The sequence below is a fragment of the Tamandua tetradactyla genome, chromosome 2 (assembly GCF_023851605.1).
Source record: "Tamandua tetradactyla isolate mTamTet1 chromosome 2, mTamTet1.pri, whole genome shotgun sequence".
NCBI lineage: Eukaryota > Metazoa > Chordata > Mammalia > Pilosa > Myrmecophagidae > Tamandua > Tamandua tetradactyla.
In genome coordinates this window covers 171,137,910-171,158,804 of record NC_135328.1, presented here as the reverse complement: position 1 = coordinate 171,158,804, position 20,895 = coordinate 171,137,910, and the positions used below count along the sequence as shown (strand labels likewise).

At 35.3% G+C, this 20,895-nt stretch overlaps 1 protein-coding gene across 1 annotated transcript in view; it reads left to right on the top strand.

The window, feature by feature from the left end:
* Nucleotides 1–271: 271 nt before the first annotated feature.
* C2H1orf185 (chromosome 2 C1orf185 homolog) overlaps nt 272–20,895 on the top strand; it is a 58,387-nt gene continuing 37,763 nt past the window's right edge. Inside the window, exons 1-3 of the mRNA XM_077149701.1 lie at nt 272–426; nt 9,376–9,481; nt 14,762–14,897. Coding sequence (XP_077005816.1) covers nt 423–426; nt 9,376–9,481; nt 14,762–14,897 — 246 coding nt within the window. The 5' untranslated portion in view covers nt 272–422. The remainder of the gene's footprint in view (nt 427–9,375; nt 9,482–14,761; nt 14,898–20,895) is intronic.

Genomic DNA, 20,895 nt, shown 5'->3' with positions numbered 1-20,895 from the left:
AGGATGTTATTGAGTTTTCAACTATTTCTCTAGTAGACAATGAACTATGTGCACTTGAAAAGAATGTACATTCCATTGTTGTGGAGTGAGTGTCTTACAAATGTCAATATAGATCCAGTTTTTTAATGGTGGCAATATTGACACCAAGCTCTGAAAATCTTTCCAGAGCATCTCCATGACAGTCAGCCTAAGGAGAGAAGGGACAAGGAGAAGGATGCCTCGGGGGTTTTTATGACATCACTTCCACTTAAATTCTATTGGTTAGAACTCAGTCACATGACTTCACCTAATTGTATGGGAAGCTGGGAAATGTAGTCTAGTTTTTTTGCCTGGAAAGAAGAAGAAAATGTATTTGGTCCGACTGCCAGCAATCTCTTTCCATTCTCTGGAAGAGCCTGTATAAGATAAGAAATACTTGAATCATGGGTATACAGTAGAAATTAAGTTATTGGGGCCTGCTGTTTTCTTTGGGGGAAAGTTTGTAATTACTGATTTAATGTAATGTAATTGCTAATTCATTTAGGTTTTCTATTACTTCTTGAGTCACTTTTTGTAAGTCATTTTCTTAGGTATATATCATTTTGTATGTAAGTTTTCAAATACATTAGCATAAATTTGTTTAATGTATTTTCTAATTTTAATCTCGGGTGTGTCTGTAATTGTGTTTTCTTCATTTTCCAATAGACTTTATTTTTTAAAGCAGTTTGTGGCTTACAGAAAAATTGTGCAGAAAGTATGGAAAGTTCCCACATATTCCCTCTTTCCCATACATTCAATTTCTATTACAAACACCTTACATTAGTATACATTTGTTACAATTGATGAACCAATATTGATTCATTATCATTAACTAAAGTCCATAGTTTACATTAGGGGTCACTGTTTGCATTCTCTAGTACTATGGGTTTGAAAGTGTATAATGTCATGTATCCACTGTTACAGCATCATACAGAATAGTTTCCTTGCCCTAGAAAAATACTTTGCACCTCACCTATTCTTCCCTCCCCCTTCTCCCTGAACCCCTGGCAATCACTGATCTTTTTACGGTCTGTATAATTTTGTTTTTTCCAGAATGTAATATATCTGAAATCATACAATATGTAGCTTTTTAAAAAATGGCTTCTTTCACTTAGTAATATGCATTTAAGTTTCGTTTTTGATAGTTATTTATATTTATCGCTGAAAAATACTCCGTTGTATGGATAGACAACATTTGTTTGTCCAGTCATCTGTTGAAGGACATCTTGGTTGTTTCCAAAATTTGGTAGTTTTGAATAAAACTGTTAATTTGCTAAAGGTACTAAAATACAGATACCATAAAATGGGTTGACTTTTATAGTGGGACTTTATTGACTTACAGGCTTTCAGTTCTGAGGCCATGAAAATGTCCATTTCAAGGCATCAACAGGCAATGCTTTCTCCTGGAAGTCCAACCACCAGTGATCCTGGGAACTTCTGTCAGATGGCAGGGCACATGGCCACGTCTGCTGGTCACTCCCTTCTCTTCTGGGCTTCGTTGCTTTCAGCTTCTTGCTGCTCCATCTGTAGCTTTATCTGTGACCTTGTGTAACTTTCTCAGCTTCTGTGTGTTTCTCTCTTTCCGTCTCTGAATTCCATCCTGTTATAATACAAGAACTCCAGTAAGAGTTAATCCTGGGGCGTGCCTCAACTGAAATAACCCAATCAAAAGGTTCCACCCCACAATAGGTCTAAACCTACAGGAACGAATTAACTTTAAGAACATGATCTTCTCTATGTGTTTAGGTTTCTGTGTGATATAAATTTTCAGCTATTTGGGAAAATACCTTGGAATGTGATTGCTGGATTGTATGGTAATACTCTAAAAACTGTTTATTTTTGTAAGAATGTGCCAAACTCTCTCCAAAAGTGGCTATACCATTTTGCATTCCCTACCAGCAATGAATGAGAGTTCACATCCTCATCAGTATTTGGTGTTATCAATGTTTTGGATTTTGGCCATTCTAATAGGTGTGCAGTGATGGTTGTTTTAATGCAGTTCCCTAATGACATATGATGTTGAGCATTTATTCATGTGCTTATTTGCCATCTTCTTTGGTGAGGTATTTGTTCAGCTCTTTTGCCCATTTTGTATTTGGGTTGTTTGCTTTCTTATTGTTGAGTTTGAAGAGTTCTTTGCATGCTTTGTTGGATATTTTTCTTCATTTTAATATTATTATGCCTTCTGTTTTTTTTTTTTTTTTTTTTTTTTTAAAGGAAAGACAGAGAGAAGGAAGGAAGGATAGAAGGAAGGAAGGAAGGAAGAAAGGGAAACATTTTTAAACATTTTCTTGTTTTTATTGTATTCTGTTTCTCCGTTTTTGTTACATGGGCTGGGGCCGGGAATCGAACCGAGGTCCTCCGGCACAGCAGGCAAGCACTTTGCCCGCTGAGCCACCGCGGCCCGCCCTGCCTTCTGTTTTTTCATTTAGTTACTCTTACTAGAGATTTATCAGTTTTAGTATCTTAATTTCTATTTCATTAATTTCTGTTCTTTGTTATTTCTTTCCTCTAGTTTCTTTGGGTTTATTTTACTTGTCTTTTTCAACTTGTGATTTGGATACTAAGCTCATTTTTCTTCCAGCCCACTTTTCTAATATATGGCTGTAAGGCTATATGTTTCCCTTTAAGTTTGGCTGCAGCTGTATTCCGGCAAGTATTTATACACAGTACTTTTATTATTGTTTAATTCTATGTAATCTAATTTTCATTGATTTCTTCTTTAACATGTGAGTTCAAAGAATGTGTTAGTTATAATAATGACTTTATAAAACGTGTTGTTTTGGTTTACAGCTTTGCCATTTGTTACATTAGTAATTCTTCACATTATCTTATTTATTCCTTACAACAATTTTTGAGATGAGTCCCTTTTTTTTTTCAGATGAAAACATTGAAATCCAACAAACATATTAATTATTTTCTCAAGTTCACAGTTAGTCTTATATCTAATCAGTGAAATCACCAACTTTGAATAGCACGTATGGTCATATTTTATATAATGGTTGCATATCAGCCCTGCTTATATTTTATTAGAGGTTTTTAAGCCCTCACAGCTATAATTAATTCTTATTTAAATAGCTTTTTATCTTTGTTTGATGTCCCCAAACAGTATTTAACATATATTTGATGTTCAATAGTTGTTTATGGAATTGGACTAAACCACTCATAAAAAAACATAAACCTGAGGCTGAAATGCATCCAAACTCTAAGAGTGTACTAAACAGATAGTTCATAAATACTCAGAAAATCAAGCAGGACTTGTAGTTCTGAAAGCTTTGCAAAAAATAATCTGAAAATACCTGGTGATGCTAGTTAAATGTGTTTATGTTCATATAATACATAAATATTTATACTATATTTAACTTAAAGGACCTGCAGAGACAATGAACATATATTCAGAGAAATGGGGACAAAACCAAACGAATTTAAGTCACAGATGCCAAGGCAAGGAGTTTCAAGGAGAGAAAGGTCAATAGTGACCTTTGGATTTAGTGTTAATGAAGTTGTTAATGACTTTGGAAATAGAAGTTGTGCAGAAATAAGAATTTTCATTTTAAGAATTTTAGCTGTAAATAAGAAAAGTATAAATTATAAGCTGGCGCATGCTATAGATGAAAAGAATTTTGTTTATTTTGAGACGGGTGGGTTATACCAGACTGAAGATATAACCTTCAGTTATACCTGTTTGTCTCGCTATCTCGTACTCATTCTGTAATGCTCAGCTCAGATGTCATCTCTAGGGAACTGTTTCTGCAGAGGGGCAAGTTCTGTTGTCTTAGAACCTTCCCACAGGTCATTAGCATAGCACTTAGAATATTTTCACAAACAGGTCTGTCTAAATGTCTTGTTGCCTTCCAGATTGTAAACTCCACGATCGTAGGATCACGATCTTTGAATCACCAGTTCTTGGCAAGGGTTTGGCAATAGAAAGTTCTCAGGCAGTATTTAACTGAACTGTAGAGGCTTTTTTTTTTTTTCAAACTTTTCCCCTATTTTTCTATAGATCTTCCTATGTCTTACTTTGTATTTATTTCTCACATTATAATACCTATGCTACCTTTTATTACACTTATTATTTTATTACATAGTGTAATAAAATACACTGTTCCTACTAAACAACAAACTTTTTAAGGGGAGAACCTTATATTATTCATTTTTGTAATACTAGTCTCTAGTACAATGTCTGTCTTTCATTCATTGAACGTTCTATCTTTCCTTAAATAATCAGAGCAAGACATTTTCTAGTGGAAGAAGACAAACAATAGACAAATTAATAATTGAAGAACATTATTTATAAATTGCGATTATTAAAGACAAGAAAGAGGGTAATATGATAACCTATTGAAAATGTGGAGTCATCATTTTAGATAGGATAGTTAAGGGCAGAGCTGAGAAAGTAAAAATGCAATCTTCATATATTAAAGTTGCTTTATAATATATATTGACTGAACCTTCAGAGTGGGGGGGAAACTTAGTGATCACAGAGTCAAGCCTTCTCATTTTACACTCTGATTCACAGAGAAATTGTGACATTAAATATTAGCAAACACGTAACTTGCATTTTACTTGATAAACTGGTTTGGGAAACTTCAGATTCTTTATTCTCCCCCACGGACTTCCCCTGAGATAAAGTAGGGGCTGGAATGGTATACTGATTACAGCTATTTTTCTGCCCTGATGGAAGATTGGGAAGAGGGCAGAGAGCGGGAGGAAGAGAAAGCTAAGTGAGCTATAAACACAGTGCTAAAAATAGAAATGGCCAGACAAGGAGACTTGTAACATCTAAGTAAAGGATTTGGGAACTATATATGAAGCTTCAAATTTTTTTTCCTGATTTTTTAAGTTATAGATACTCATTGTAAAAATTTGAAAATACATAAAAGTTCAGAGTAGAAAATTTTACCTATGAGCCCTTAATCCAGAAAAAAACCAATGTTGATTCTTTTCTTTATACAAGTATTTCTTTCTTTCTCTCTCTCTCTCTCTCTCTCTCTCTCTCTCTCTCTCTCTCTCTCTCTCTCTCTCTCTCTCTCTCTCTCTCTTTCTCTTCTTTCTCTCTCTCTCTTTCTCTCTCCTCTCTCTCTCTTTCTTCCTTCCTTCCTTTCTCTCCCTCCTTCCTCCCTTCCTTCTTTTCTTCCTTTCTTCATCTTTCTCCTATTTTATTTTTACAAAATTGAGATTATATTGTTTATAATTAAGTATTTGAGAAAACCAGAAAAGTGCAAAGAAAAGTATAAAGAATACCAAATACTGATGTAATCGCCTCCTAAATGAACACTTTTGGTCATATAAGCTTTAGTTCTTTAGTTTTTTCTTTTAGGAATAAAATATTACAGACAAAGTCTAAGTTTATGTCTCCGTCTACAGTCCCATTCCCCTCACTTTCTCCTCAGAGGCAATTTATGTCATGAATATGGTATATTTTAATACTTTTATTTTGTTTAATTGAAAAATTATTTTGTCTTTTTAATGTACATAGAATCAGTACATAATTGGACTCATTGAATATAAACTTACGGAACTTTAACTCACTGAAATTATATCTCTTAGTTCTATTCATGACACTATATATGGATCTAATTTATTCAAAAGTCATAAGGTTCAACTTGATGAATTTTCACTGAACACACCTATGTAATCAGTATGCAGATGAAGAAATAGAATTGCCAGCACCCAGAAATCCCCTTGATGCTTGTGTTGAACTTTGTCTACCTTCTTTTGCCCAAAATTATGTTTATGAAATGCAACCATTTTTTTGCCCAGTTATAGTTCATTCTTTCTCATTGTTATAGAATATTCCATTTTATTTAAACGACCTAACTTTTTAATTTATCTCTTTAATCTTGAAAAACATTTGGGCAGTTTCCAGTTTATGCTTACCTCAAATAGTGCTGCTATAAACATTCCAATACATGTTTTTGTGAACATATGTCTTCATTTCAGTTGAATTTATGCCTTAGAATTGAGTTGCTGGGTCATAGCTTTAACATGCTCAGCTTTAATAATAGTGCCAAACACTTTTCTAAAGTAATCTACTAAATTACATTCCCAACAGCAGTGAATAAGAGTTTAGGTTATTCTGCTTCTTTGCCAATTCTCTATATTTTTGGTCACTTTCATTTTAGGCATTATGGATGGTGGTAGTAATATTCTATTGTGGTTTAATTTGCATTTCCCTCATAATCAATGAAGCGTTCATATGTTTATTGACCCTTTGGACTACTTTTTCTATGATACCACTAAATTTTTAACATCCGCACTTACCTGGCACTAATAGTTAAAGAATACTAAATTTCAATAAACATCAAAAACCATTTAATCAATTTTCTAATTTGTGGCATTTAGTTTACTTCACCTTTTTAAAACTATATGTGTCACTTTGACAAAGTCTAAAGATATTCGGTATCTCTAATCTTCACCCAAACAGGGAAAAGACTTAGCAATCTTAAACTACTACTATTCCCCCACTTACCAGTTGTATGCCCTTGAAAAGTTGTGTAGCCTCACTTTTCCTCAGTTGCTCATCTGTAAATTAGGAAAATAGTACTTAACTCATAGAGTTGTTGTGAGAAATAAATGAATTAATGTATATAAAGCACCTTGAACAGTACTGGCATATATTATTTGCCTTATGAATATTAGGTGCTGTTCTTGGTGGTGATGGTGAAAGGACAGAAAACATAAATCAATGGGATATAATAGAGTCAAACAAATAGAACTACACAAATATTAGCCAATAGATTTTTGACTAGTAGGCAACTTAATGAAGAAAGCATCATCTTTTTTAAAAAATGGTGTTTGAAATATTGGATATCCATGTGTTTCCCCCCTGTGGCACATCTATACAATAGAACACTACTCAGCAACAAGAAGAAATGAACTTTCTTGCAATAATATGGATGAAACTCAAAATGCATTATCCAAGTGAAAAAAGTCAAATTCAAAAAGCTGCGTGCTGTATGATCACACTTATTTGAAATTCTGGAAAAGGCAAAAGTTATAAGTAGGATAGAGATTAGAGATGGAAAATAGATCAGGGGTTACTAGCAGTTAGTGCTTGACACAAAAGGTAGTGTGAAGGTGGGCCATGGTGGCTCAGTGGCAGAGTTCTTACCTGCCATGCTGGAGATCTGGGTTCAATTCCCGGTGCCTGCCCAGGCACAAAAAAAAAGGTAGTGTGAGGGAATTTGGGGGCAAGGGAAATAATGGAGCTGTTCTGTAACTTGGCTGAGGTGGTGCTTAAATACTCTCTGTACTCGTCAAAACTTATATAACTATACACCCCAGAAATGTGAATTTTACTTGATGTAAATTTTTAAAAAATTTTAGATAAAGAAATTCTTAGATTGTATCTTTGCAAATATTACTTCTTTCTACTTTATTCTCTTTTTTGGAGCTCCTATTATTTTTATGTTATGTCCTCAACCTTCTCCATGTCTATTTTCTATCATATTTTTCATTACTTTATCTAATTAGGTGAATTTTTCAGTATTATCTTTCATTTCATTAATTCTTTCTCTGACTGTATTCAAAGAAGCATTTACTTCATTTTTAAATTTGGAATTTTCAATTCCCAAAGTCCCCATTGGCCCTTTTTTGAATTGATCTTTTGTTAGTGGCTTAGGACTCTTTTCCCTCAGTGATTTTGATAACACAAATTTACAGTATCAGAGGATGGTTCGGCCTAGGTCTTGCTTCAAAGATTTTCTCAGGTTCCTCTAGCTAATTCCTGCTTCCAAAACTCTGCCCCTACTTGCTTCTCTATGTTTCTTTTCTCCTTTGGTCCACAGAGATCTTTATCTTGTATTTGAGCGCCACTGTCTTTTTTTTACATTTTTTCAAAAATAAGTTTTATCTATCTTACTTTCATCATTTAATATTATTTGGTATTCTCTTATACCACTAAATCAGTTGTTCTCAACTGGGGGTAATTTGCCTCCCCCCTCCCTGCCCCCAGAATATATTTGGTAATATCTGGAGACATTTTTGGTTGCCACAACTGCAGGTATGAGAAGGATGCTTTTGGCAACTAGTGCTACTACACATCCTATAATCTTAGGACAATTCCCCCACAACAGAGAATTAGCCTTTCTAAAATATCAGTAGTGCTGAGGTTGAGAAATCTGGCACTAATAGTTAAAGAATACTAGATTTCAATAAACATCAAAAATTATTTATTTAATCAATTTTCTAATTTGTGTCATTTAGTTTACTTCACTTTTTTTAAACTGTAAGCGTCACTTTGACGAATAGTCTATATATCTATTTTTGTTCTATTAATTAATTCCTGAATGTAGACATTTCTGAATTCAAAGAGAACTAAGAGATGAGAAGCACCATCTTGGAAGCTAGGAAACAACAAAAGAATGGAAACAAAATCTTTATCATATCGTGCCTCAGTGGAACTTATAATATGTTCACATAAAAAGCTCTTCAATTACTTTTATAGTTTTCCACCCTTTTTTTCAAATATACTCCCAAGTTGTCTTAAAGCCTGTCAAGTTTTGTACAGCTTTCTGTGAAAGCTTTCTACAGCTTGTTTATGTTTAGGTAGCAGATTTCAGAATCTTAATGAAGGCTTGGCCAGCCTAACTATAATCATGCTTTCTTTATTCCTGATTCTTTGAAATACATACCAGTATTTACATGTTTGGTAGCAAGGATAAGGTAATAGAAAAAAGAAAAAAAAAAAAAACAGAAGACTGGCTTTAATTTACTGAGTAGCTTTAGTTCAGTTACTTCTACCCGGACCTTAATTTTAATAGAGGGATTATACCATATAATTCCTATAGGTTTTTTCAGTTCTATAACTTGTAATATGCTGTTATTTTATATTACTTTTATTTAGCTTTGGCTATGATCTTTTACTGTGCCGTGATAAAGTAGAGATAAAACTTTTTGAGATTTCTAAGATCTTAAAACTTCCTCCTGTTTCTTATTTTGTTACTCACATCTGCCTCCTTGTAGTGAAAAGAGTCTTACGTTGGAAGATTGCAAGGAATGATGCTGGGGAAATAACATAAAAATTCACAGCTGGACTGGGTAGGGAGAAAACCATATAGGAAAAGAAGGAGGTGGCAACTGTTACAAAAACAAACAAAGCCTTCGTCTCAAATCCTGGCAGGGTCAGAGAAGTATGCCCTGGGCCCTAATCAGCAGGAGGCCACATATAATTCTGTGACTCAGGGTCTCAAAGTTTATTAGAATTGAACAGGAATAGAATTCAGGTTTCCCAACCTCCTGGTTAAAGTCTTAACACTGCCCTATATTATATCATTCGAAATAATAAATCGTTTAATTCTACCTAGCAAATGAAGATACATGCATGAAATAATCTTTTACAATTTGTTTGTATAGGTTTTTTTAACCACTTAACCTATTTTCTGGCTGCTGGTGCTGTTGCTTTGGGAATTGGTTTCTTTGCTTTGGCATCAGCTTTGTGGTTCCTGATTTGCAAACGAAGGTAAGATTTATTAGAATGGTTGTTTAACTTTTTTTTTCTTTTAAAAATTCAATGAAGGACTTTTTCAAATGGTATTAAACTTAAATAATTATGTGAGTATTGACTCTGTAATTTGGGTTTTGGGTAATAGGCCTTTTAGTTGGGGTATGAGAGGCTTTACATGTTTTAAATAGCCTGGAAAGAGAAGTCTCAGGGTAGCATGCGTGAAAACTTTAAAAAATAATGAAACCCATTTTGTTCTCTAAAAGACATAGTTTTGAATAATAATGTAAGGCTAGATAATAAGAAAGCATGTTTATTTCCAGTTTAGAGGTTAAAAACATTTGTGAAGAGGGAAGGACTCTCTTTCTTTTTGAAATATGTAAAAGAGCTGATGGGGATGCTTTGGAATGGTCTAAAAGTAGTCTTTTGCCAGAAACAGAAAGATAAATTACTTGACACCTCAGTTCATTTCAATCCTAAAATCTGGTGTTTCTAATTATTTTATCAGTTCAGTTTTGGCTTTGTCTGATATTCCCACACCCTCAAATGTGTCTCTATTCCAGTGGCCCCTATCTCAGAAAATGAACACATACAATGCATCCACTTGCACAAGTCAGAAACCTAGAATTTATTCACTTATTCATTCTTTCAACAAATATTTATTGGGTGCCTGCCATTGTCCTAGGAACTGAGGATACAACTGCGAATAAGTCAGAAAAGGAACCTGTTTCATAAACAAATAAAGTGGTCAGAGACTGCTGAGACCTGAGCTAAAAGGAGCCAGACAAATGAAAACCTTGGAGAGGAGCTTTCTAAGCTGAAAGTACAAAGAACTCCCCTTCTAAGGTGGAATGATCTTGACATTGTTCAGAGAACAGAAAGAAGGCCAGTGTGGATAGATGATAGCAAAAAAGGAAGAACATGAAATGAAATAAGGTTGAAGAGGGAGGCAGGGAACAGATAGGAACTGGTAGGCTGGGATAAGGAATTTGAATTTTATCCTTTGTGCCATTGGAAGGTTTTAAGTAGGGGAATAACATTACCATCATCAAAGCAAATAGCACTGAATGATTACTACATCCTAGCCACAGTTCTAAGTAACTTATATGCTTTCTTATTTAGATTTCATAACAGCCTTATGAAGTAGCAGTAATATGCCCATTTTAAAGATTCTAAAATGGCTCCTATAGCTGACTGATATTTTTATAGCACTCTTTTTTTACAATTCAGAAATAATTTACATGCAATAAAATGCATAGATTTTAAGTGTATAGTTTGATTAATTTCAACAAATACATACCCATGCAACCACCACCCCAATCAAGATATAGAAGTTTTCCATCCTCCTAAGAAGTTCGCTCATGTTTCTTTACAGGCATCACTCCTTATTCCAATCCCAGAGGCAACCATTTCCTGATTTCTATCACCAAATTAGTTGTGCCTATTCTTGAACTTCATATAAATGGAATCATACAGACTCTATTTTTTTAATGTCTGGCTTCTTTTACACAGCATAATATTTTTGAAATTCATTCACACTGTTGCATTGATCTGTAGTTTGTTCTTTTTATTGATGAGTTGAAATTATCTCAATTTGTTTACCCATTTTCCTGACATTTGGATCATTTCCAGTTTTCAGCTCTCAAGAATAAGACTGCTATGAACAGTCTCGAATTTTTTGTGCACATGCTTTCAATTCTGCTGAATAAATATCTAAGAGTAGAATTGCTGGATCATATGATTAACCTTATAAGAAACTACCAAACAGTTTTCCAAAGTGGATATAACAATTTTATATACACACCAACAGTGCATGAGTGTTCTGAGTTTTGTTTTTAAAACATATTTCCTCCTGCTCTGTGAAGCCTAAATTGTTATGGAGCAAGTGCAAAAGCAGAAAGGCAAGTTAGGAGGTGTCTGTATTATCCTAAATACTGTAAGTTTATGAAACAGGATCCTTTTCTGACTTATTCTCAGTTGTATCCTCAGTTCCTAGGACAATGGCAGGCACCCAATAAATACTTGTTGAAAGAATGAATAAGTGAATAAATTCTAGGTTTCTGACTTGTGCGAGTGGAGGCATTGCTTGGAGTTATAAACCCAAGAAAAATATGTCCTTCATCTTAATCCATTCCTGTGGGTATGAGTTGTAATTGTACTCCATTGTAAGTAGGACCTTTTGATGAGGTTACTTCAATGAAGGTGTGGTCCAACTGAAGCAAGATGGGTCTTAGTCATATTACTAGAGGCCTTACAGAGAAGGCGACAGAGGAGAAAGTCACAGGGAGCATCCAAAAGCTGAACATCAGTGGAAACCGGAAGAGAAGGGAGAAGATGCCATGTACCATGTACACCGCAACATGACAGAAAAACTAAGATCCGAGGGTTGCCAGCAGCTAATTCCAGAACGCCACAGTCTTTGGGGAGAAAGCACTGTCTTGCTGCCATTTCCTAGCGTCGAAACCACGAGCCAATAAATTCCCATTGTGTAAGTCATCCCATGGTGTTCGTTTTAGCAGCTGGAAAACTAAAACAGGAGGCAATCGCTTCCTATTTTAAGCTACTGTGAGAAGTGATGGTGACTTGGACTGGTACGGAAGTAGAGAAATGAAAAGAAAGTGTTGGTTCAGAATATGTTTTGCAAGTAGAGCCAAAAGGACTTGTTGATAGTTTGAAAAAGGTAGGGATAGATAAGTGAAAGAATGGAATAAGTGATGACATTTAGATTTTTTTTTAACATTTTTTATTGTGAAATGGCACTTAGATTTTTGCTCTGATCAACTGAGTAGTTAGTCATACCAGTTACTGAGATTAAATTGGGGGGGAGCAGGTTGGAAAAGTGGCAATAAAAGTGGAGTTTATATGGAAGCCTGTTAGATATCCAAGTAGAAATGTCCAATAAGCAGTTAGAAATACATGTTTGAAGTTCAAGAAAGAAGCCAGGGCTGAACATTCGGATTATTAATATACAGAAGGAATCGAAAGTCACAGGACTGGATGAGACACTCAGGGAATGGCTGTTGAAAGAGAAGAACCTGGAGCTGTGCCCTTCGGCCCACCGGCATTTAGAAATTGGGCAGAAGAGGAAGAATCAACAGAATGTGAGAAGAAAGAAAAGCAGAAAGCAGTGGTGTCAAGGAAATCAAAATTAGAAACTATTTAAATGAGGTGGTGCCCAGTTATCAAGGTATCATTGAAGGTGCTTAAGAAGTTGTGAAAGAGGAGGATTTGGCAATGTGGAAGTCACTGGTGACACTGATGCGCATTTTGGTAGAGTGGTTGGTTCAGAACTTTACCTTTAAAGAGAACCTCAGAAGTGAGAAAATTGAGACAAATATGGCGCTTTCAAGAAGATTCTGTGAAGGGGAGCTGATAAATGGGACAGAATATTTTTTAAAACAACAAACACCGTATGGAAAACAATGGAATTTCTAAAAATGGAAACTCTTACAAACGAAGGTTTGAAGACTGGGAAGAAGAATTTTAATAAATCATTGGAAACTGCACAGGAAAATACTGAAGACTTGAAGACACTCAGAGGATAGCTTGCGAAGATCTAATACGTATCTAAACAGAATTCTGGAAGGAGAGTAGAGAGGGAATTTTAAAAGGTAATGGCTGAGAATTTTCCAGAATTTATGACACACTTCTTTCTGGAGCATACTTATGGGACAATAGCTGGAGAGAATGCGGGAACAAGGAAGGCTCATTTCCAAGGATGAAAGCCTTGCCTGTTATCTCCATCTCCCTTTCAGACCCACTAAATTGGAACCATCACCAAGTTCTTTTTTTTTAAAACCTCATAAATCACTCAAATCTAGCCATTTCTTTCCATTACCACTGCCTAATCCTACATAGCCTACTGCAGTTGCAGTTCTAATTGAACCCCTACCTTCACTATCATCCTTGCTTAATCTCTGCCCACACTTCAGCCATTTTCCAGATGCAAATCTGATCAAGTTACACCTCTTACCCTACCTCCATCAGATTGAAAAGGCCTTCTCATTGCTTTTAGGATAATACAAAGACCACCATTTAAAGGCCCTATATGGTCTGCCCATGCACAAACTCCCCAGTTTCATCCCCACTCTCCACCTTGCTTTCTGTGCTTCCATTACACTATCTGAATCTGGCCACAAGGCCTTGGTACTTGCTATTCCTCTGCCTAGAACATTCTACCCTCCTACAGCTCCCCTCCTCCACCACACTCTTCTTAAAACCACGATTTCTTCAGATGCCCAATTCAGACATTCCTTCCTCGGGAAAGCCTGCCTTGACCTCTCTGTCTAGGCGAATTTCCTTTATCATATACCCACATAATACCAGATAGCTTTCCTAACACTTTCCACGGTTGTAATTTTTTCATTTTCTTGTATTATTTTACTAATGTCTTTCTTCCCTCTAACATTTAAACTCCTTGAGTGCAATAATTCCATTAGAGCAGTGACTATACTCCCCCATCATGCCCCACTATATATACAACACCCAGCATAATGCCTGGCACATAGCAGGTACTAAATAAATATTTGGTAAGCAAATTGAACTGAACTGAATGAATGAATCCCAATTTGTGTATACTTCATTGAGTAACATAATATGATCTCCTGCATTAATTTGGAAATTTTCTGGTACCTCTTAAAGAAGAGATGGCAATCAGCATTATGTATCAAATCCTTCGTTTTAGAATGACTGTTTAAGGCTGCATTCTCTTATACTCAACAATGTGCCTTTGAGTAGCTGGGATTTTACTTGCTGATTCCTTATTTCTAACCCTTTCTCACCTATTTGCGGTTTCATGAGTAATTGAAAAGCACAGATGCTCTTCAGCTGTAAGTCATTAGATTCAATTCAGTTTCCATCTACTTGCTTTTTGCCAGAGAAATAGAAAATGTCAATTCTGAAATATCGAAAAGTAACCAATGGTTTCATTTCTTAATTTCCTTTACCAGTAAAGGCAAATTTATGAAGAGGCTAATTAACATTAAAATTATTTGATTATCTCACAGCCAGAAAGAAGGGTAGCAAAGACTTCTGGTTAATCTTCAGACTGAAAAGATTAATCTGGCATAAGAAGTAGCCTGAGTTACATTATATGTATAAAATAGATGTGATGAAATCAGTTATCTAGTGTGACAAAGTATAAAAGTTATTTGTGATTTTTAAGATAAATATGTGGTAACACATTTATTCTGATTTTAAAAAATCTTTATGTATAAATATTAAAAATCAAAATTTAATTTTAATTTGGTGAATAATCTACTTCATGTTTAATAACAGTCTCTCTAAAATATTTTTCAGAGAACTATTTCAGAATTCCAAATTTATAGCAACTGATAAGAGATGCAGGCAAAGACTACCAAAGATGAGGACTGGATCTCATTCTCAGTGCATTTTTATTTCTCGAAATTTTCATACTGGAAGATTCCAATTACAGGTAGTATGTAATATTTTGTAGCAATATTTTAAAAAATTTATCTTGACAACCATGTCATTAGCATTGTTGCCTTTAAATTTTAAAGTCTTAAATTAGCACTGTATCTGTAAGTTTTAGGGACAATAATATGGAACTTAATGATATTTAGACTACTGAAAGTTTATACTATATGAAGATTTTTTAAAAACTAAATGAAAATATCACTCCATCTATAGGTGTTTCTCTATATTTCTAGCCCTAGAACCTACATACCCCATAGTAGAATTATTATGGGAATGCAGATAAGTAAGAAGCAAATGGCATATGAAAAACTGAAAGCAAAAGTACCAGGCCTGTCAGAGGAAAGAGTGTGGAGATAAGAGATACCCAGATAACCAAACTATGTACTGAATTCAATTCAACAAGGATTTATTGAGCCTTCCTTATATACCAGCGTCTGGGCCTCCCTGCTGAGGGCAGTAAAATATGCTGCTTGCGTATTACGGATGGAAGAGGCATGTATAATTAACTTGTGTTATGTGATGAATGTCAAAACGATGCAGAGACCAGTAGAAGTTTAAAACGTGGTATGGCTAAACAAAGAAAAACAACACAGAAAGTTTAGTGGTCTATTGCATTAATAGAAAAATAGTGGCAAACTCACAGGATGTCAGAGTTTCACTATGCATTTTGAAAATTGAACTCAGTGTTCATTTGTTAAACATTTACTGAGTGCTTTGTATATGGCAATGTTAGCTTATACACTAAGCCTGCACAAATAAATATGAAAACCCAGCTCTAGATGAGTCTAAAATGTAGTAGAGAAGAAAAACATGAAGAAATAATTGCAACATAATGTTGATAAGAGAGACATACTTGAGAAAATATAGCAAGGGAGCTTGAATTGCAGAAAGCTCCACCCTATTACCTTGCATTGGTGTGGTACATTTGTTATAATTGATGAAAACACATTTTAATAATTGTACTATTAATTATAGTCCATGGTTTAACATAGGGTTCACTGTGTTGTGCAGGTCATAGATTATTTTTTTTTATTTTTATTCTACTAATATACGTACAACCTAAAAATTTCCCCTTTTTAACCACATTCAGAAAATATAATTCAGTGCTGTCAATTATGTTCACAATGTTGTGCTACTTTCATCACAATTCATTGCCAAAATATCTCCCAAATAGAAATTTTGTATATTTTAAGCCTTAACTCCATACTCCTGACCCCTGGTTACATATGTTCTATATGGTAACATATTTATTCTGATTTTTAAAAATCAGACTCTGTGAGCTTACTTATTCTAATTATTTCATGTCCGTGAGATCATATGATATTTGTCTTCTTGTGACTGACTTAGTCCACTCAAGATGATGCCTTCAGGATTCATACATGTATCAGAACTTCATTCCTTTACATGGCTGAATAATATTCCATAGTATGTATATACCACATTTTGTTTATCCAGTCATTGGTTGATGGATACTTTGGTTGCTTCAACCTTTTGGCAATTATGAATAATGCTGCTATGAACATTGGTGTGCAAATATCTGCTCAAGTCCCTGCTTTCACATCCTTTGGGTATATACCTACAAGTGGGATTGTCGGGTCATCCTTTTTTGTTTTGACAAGCTGTCTTCCACATCAGTTGCATTATTTTTACATTCCCACCAGCATTGAATGAGTGTTATTTCTCCACATTCTCTTTAATATGTATAATTTTCCATTTTTTTCAGTAAAGCCATTCTAGTGGATGTGAACTGGTATCTCATTGTGGTTTTGATTTACATTTCTCTAATCACTAATGATGTTGAGCATCTTTTCATGTGCTTTTGGCCATCTCAATATTTTCTTTGTAGAAATGTCTATTCAAGTTTTTCTGCTTTTTTATAATTGGGTTGTTGTGTTGCTGGGTTGAAGGATTTCTTTATATATTCTGAATACTAAACCCTTATCAGATATGTGGTTTCCAGATATTTCCACTCATTCCTTAGGCTCTTGTTCTACTTTCGTGATAAAGTCCTTTGATGCACAAAAGCTTTTTTTTTAATTTTGATGATGTCTTGTTTACCTATTTTTTCTTTTGTTGGTTTTACTTTGGTTGTAAAGTCTACAACACTGGATATGCTTCCCTACATTTTCCTCTATAAGTTTTATAGTTCTGGCTGTTATACTCAGGACTTTAATCCATTTTGAGTTGATATTTTGTATATGGTGTGAGGTAGGGTTCCACCTTCATTCTTTTGCAAATGGAGATCCAGTTTTTCCATTTGTTGAAGAGACTATTCTTTCCCAGTTGAGTGGTCTTTGCTTCCCCTTGTCAGAAATAAGTTGGTCATAAATGTAAGGGTTGATTGTCTATATGCCTGTCCAAGTGCCTGTACCATGCTGTTTTGATTACTGTGGCTTTGTAATAAGTTTTAAGATTGGGAAGTGTGAATCCTCTGGCTTCATTTTTCAGGATGGCTTTGGTTATTTGGGGCCCCTTACCATTCCAAATAAATGATGATTGGCATTTCCATTTCTGCAAAGAAGGTTGTTGGAATTCTGATTGGGATTCCATTGAATCAGTAAATCATATTGACATCTTTAGTTTTTTTCAAATATTTTTATTGACAAATATTCACACACATACGTTCCACGAATGGTGTGCAATCAATGGATTGTATCATCACATTGTTGGGTATTCATCACGATGACCTTTTTTTAGAACATTTGTGTCATTCCTGTAAAAGAAATAAAAAGGAAAAGAAACTCATACATCCTGTACCCCCTACCCCTCCCTCTCATTGACCACTAATATTGCAAAATATCCAATTTATTTTACCCCTAATCCCCCCTATTATTTATTTATTTATTATCCATAGTTTTTACTCATCTGTCCATACCCTGGATAAAAGGAGCATCAAACCCAAAGTTCATAATCACACACTCACACTGTAAAAGTTGTATCTTTATACAATCGTCTTCAAGAATCAAGGTTAATGGAATACAGCTCAATAGTTTCAGGTACTTCCCTCTAGCCTTTCTAATACACAACAAACTAAAAAGGATTATCTATATAATGCATAAGAATAACTCCAGGATAACCCTTCAACTTAGTTTGAAATCTCTCAACCATTGAAACTTTATTTTGTCTCATTTCTCCCTTCCCTTTTTTGTTCAAGAAGTCTTTCTCAATCCATTGATGCTGGGTCCTGGATCATCCAGGGATTTCTGTTCTATGTTGCCAGGGAAATTTAAACCCCTAGGAGTCATGTCCCACATAAGGAGCAGGGCAGTGAGCTCACCTTCTGAGTTGGATTAGAGAGAGAGGCTACACCTGCACAACAAAAGAAGGTTTCTTCCCCAAGTGGAGAATTCTTGATAGTCTCATAAGCCATGGGGACAACCAAAGCAATAGGCTGAGCCCCTAATCTTGGGGTTTGTTCATATGAAACTTATCCTCACAAAAGATAGGCTAAGCCTACTTAAAATTAGGTCTAAGGGTCACCCCCAAGAGAAACTTTTTTATTGCTCAGATGTGACCTCTCTCTCTCAGCCACATGACAAGTAAACTCAGTGCACTCCTCTTCTCTATGTGGGACATGGCTCCCAGGGGTGTGGATCTTCCTGGCAACGTGGGACAGAAATCCTAGAATGAACTGGGACTCAGCACCAAGGGATTGAGAAATCCTTCATGACCAGAAGGGGGAAGAGAGAAATGAGACAAAATAAAGTGTCAATGGCTGAGAGATTCCAAACAGAGTCAAGAGGTTATCCTGGAGTTTATTCTAATGCATTAAATAGATATCACCTTTTTAATTAAGGCATAACAGAGAGGCTGGAAGGAACTGCCTGAAAATGTAGAGCTGTGTTCCAGTAGCCATGTTCCTTGAAGATGATTATATAATGATATAGCTTTCACAATGTGGTTATGTGATTGTGAAAACCTTGTGTCTGATGCTTTTTGTATCTACCTTATGGGCAGATGAGTAAAACATATGGATTAAAAATTAGGGGGAACATATGTTAAAATAAATTTAGTAGATCGAAATGCTAGAGATGAATAAAGGGAGGGGTAAGGGGTATGGTACATATGATTTTTTTTCTGTTTTCTTTTTATTGCTTTTTCTGAATTGATGCAAATGTTCTAAGAAATGATCATGATGATGAATACACAACTGTGTAATGAAAAAATTATTGGTCTTTTTTTCTTTGCTTTGTATGTATGTTATATTTTACAATAAAAAAGTTTTTAAAAAGAGGTTCTCTGAGGGTGACTCTTGGACAAAATTTTAAGTAAGCTTAGCCTATCCTTTGCAAGAATAAATTTAATAGGGGTGAACCCCAAGATTAAGGGTTCAACCTATTGATTTGGTTGTCCCCACTGCTTGTGAGAATATCAGAAATTCTCCAAATGGGGAAGTTGAATATTTCCTCCTTTCTCCCCCAGCCCCCGAAGGGGCCTTTACAAACATTTCTTTATTAACTCCCCAAATTACTCATGATATATTGGGGCATACCATTAACCTGGAAAAACCAACAAAATCTCACACCCTGTTCAAAATTCCATGTACCTATGGTGTTCAACTAAACTGACCATGCAAGTTGAATTAGGTAATACACTACCCAAAATATAAATTTTGTATCAAATAAACATTTCTTCCTTTGGAGACAAGTTGAAGTTAAAACTGGATGATATCTTACTTTACCCTGTATTCTGCTTTACCTTAGTCTTATTCAGATCAGCTTCTTTCATATCTCTACCTGAAGTCTGATCCCTTTTCCAACTTTTTAAACAGTTCCTTTATGGGGTACAACTGACTTTCATAGGTTTAGAGCTCTAAATCTGAGTCTCAGGTGTCACATAAATACCTCAAGTTTCTGGGAATGACCAGGTTATATACAAACAGGTCAGTATCTCAGTATCTCAGAATTTAGAAATAACAGTTACATCCTGAATATATGTGAGTGCTGTAAGAGCTTACAATCTAGGACCCTTTACAAGAGGCCCCAACCTGATAACCCATGCTCTTGACTTCAGCTCACTGAGTTTTTATATTATAGTTAGTCCCTATGATTGAGGCATGATATATTTGTCTTTTTTCCTGACATTTCATTCAATATACAGTCCCTAAGGTTCACACACCTAGTTGCATGCCTCACAACTTCATTCCTTCTTGTGGCCTATAAGTAGTCTCTTGCATGTATACACCACAGTTCCCCCCTCCATTCCTCAATCGTTGTACCCTTAGGCCACCTACATCCACTGTGAATCACAAACACTGCCACCATAAACACCAGTGTGCAAATGGCCATTCGTGTCCCCATACTCAGTTCCTCCAGGTATAAACTGAGCAATAGGGTGCAGGATCATATGGCATCTCCCCCCTTAGCCTCCTGTGGAACCACCTCACTGCCCTCCAAGGGGCTGCACCTCTCCAGTTTCCCTAATGACAGTGAATAGACACATCTCTTTCTCCATATTTTCTCTAGCACTTGTTTCTCTCTGTTTATTTTTAAGCAGTTTTATTTGCACATCATACAATCCAACCTAAATATAAAGACTTTTCCTTTTCTTCCACAAAGAATTCATACCCCTCCCCCATGGCCCCCTACCTGTTGACATTTAGTTTCAGCATAATGACTTTGTTACATTCAGTGGGAGCATATTACAATGTTACTGTTGTCTTCAGACCCTAGCTTGCATTGATTGTATTTTTTCTTGTATACCATCCATTTTCAACATCTGGCAATATTGACATTCATTTATTCTTCCTCATCCAAAAACATTTTTTTATTTGTACATTTAATCACCATCATTGCCTACTCTAGGCAGTCCTAAATTATACCATCTCAGTCTTTTTCCTCTATCTTTCCTTCTGGTTTCATAGTGTCCCCAGTCCTTCTCCCTCGATCATACTCACATTCAGCTTCATTCAGTATACTTATGTTATTTTGCTACAATATTGTGCTATCCATTATTGAAGTTTTACAATTAGTCTTGTGGCACAGTCTGGATTCCTT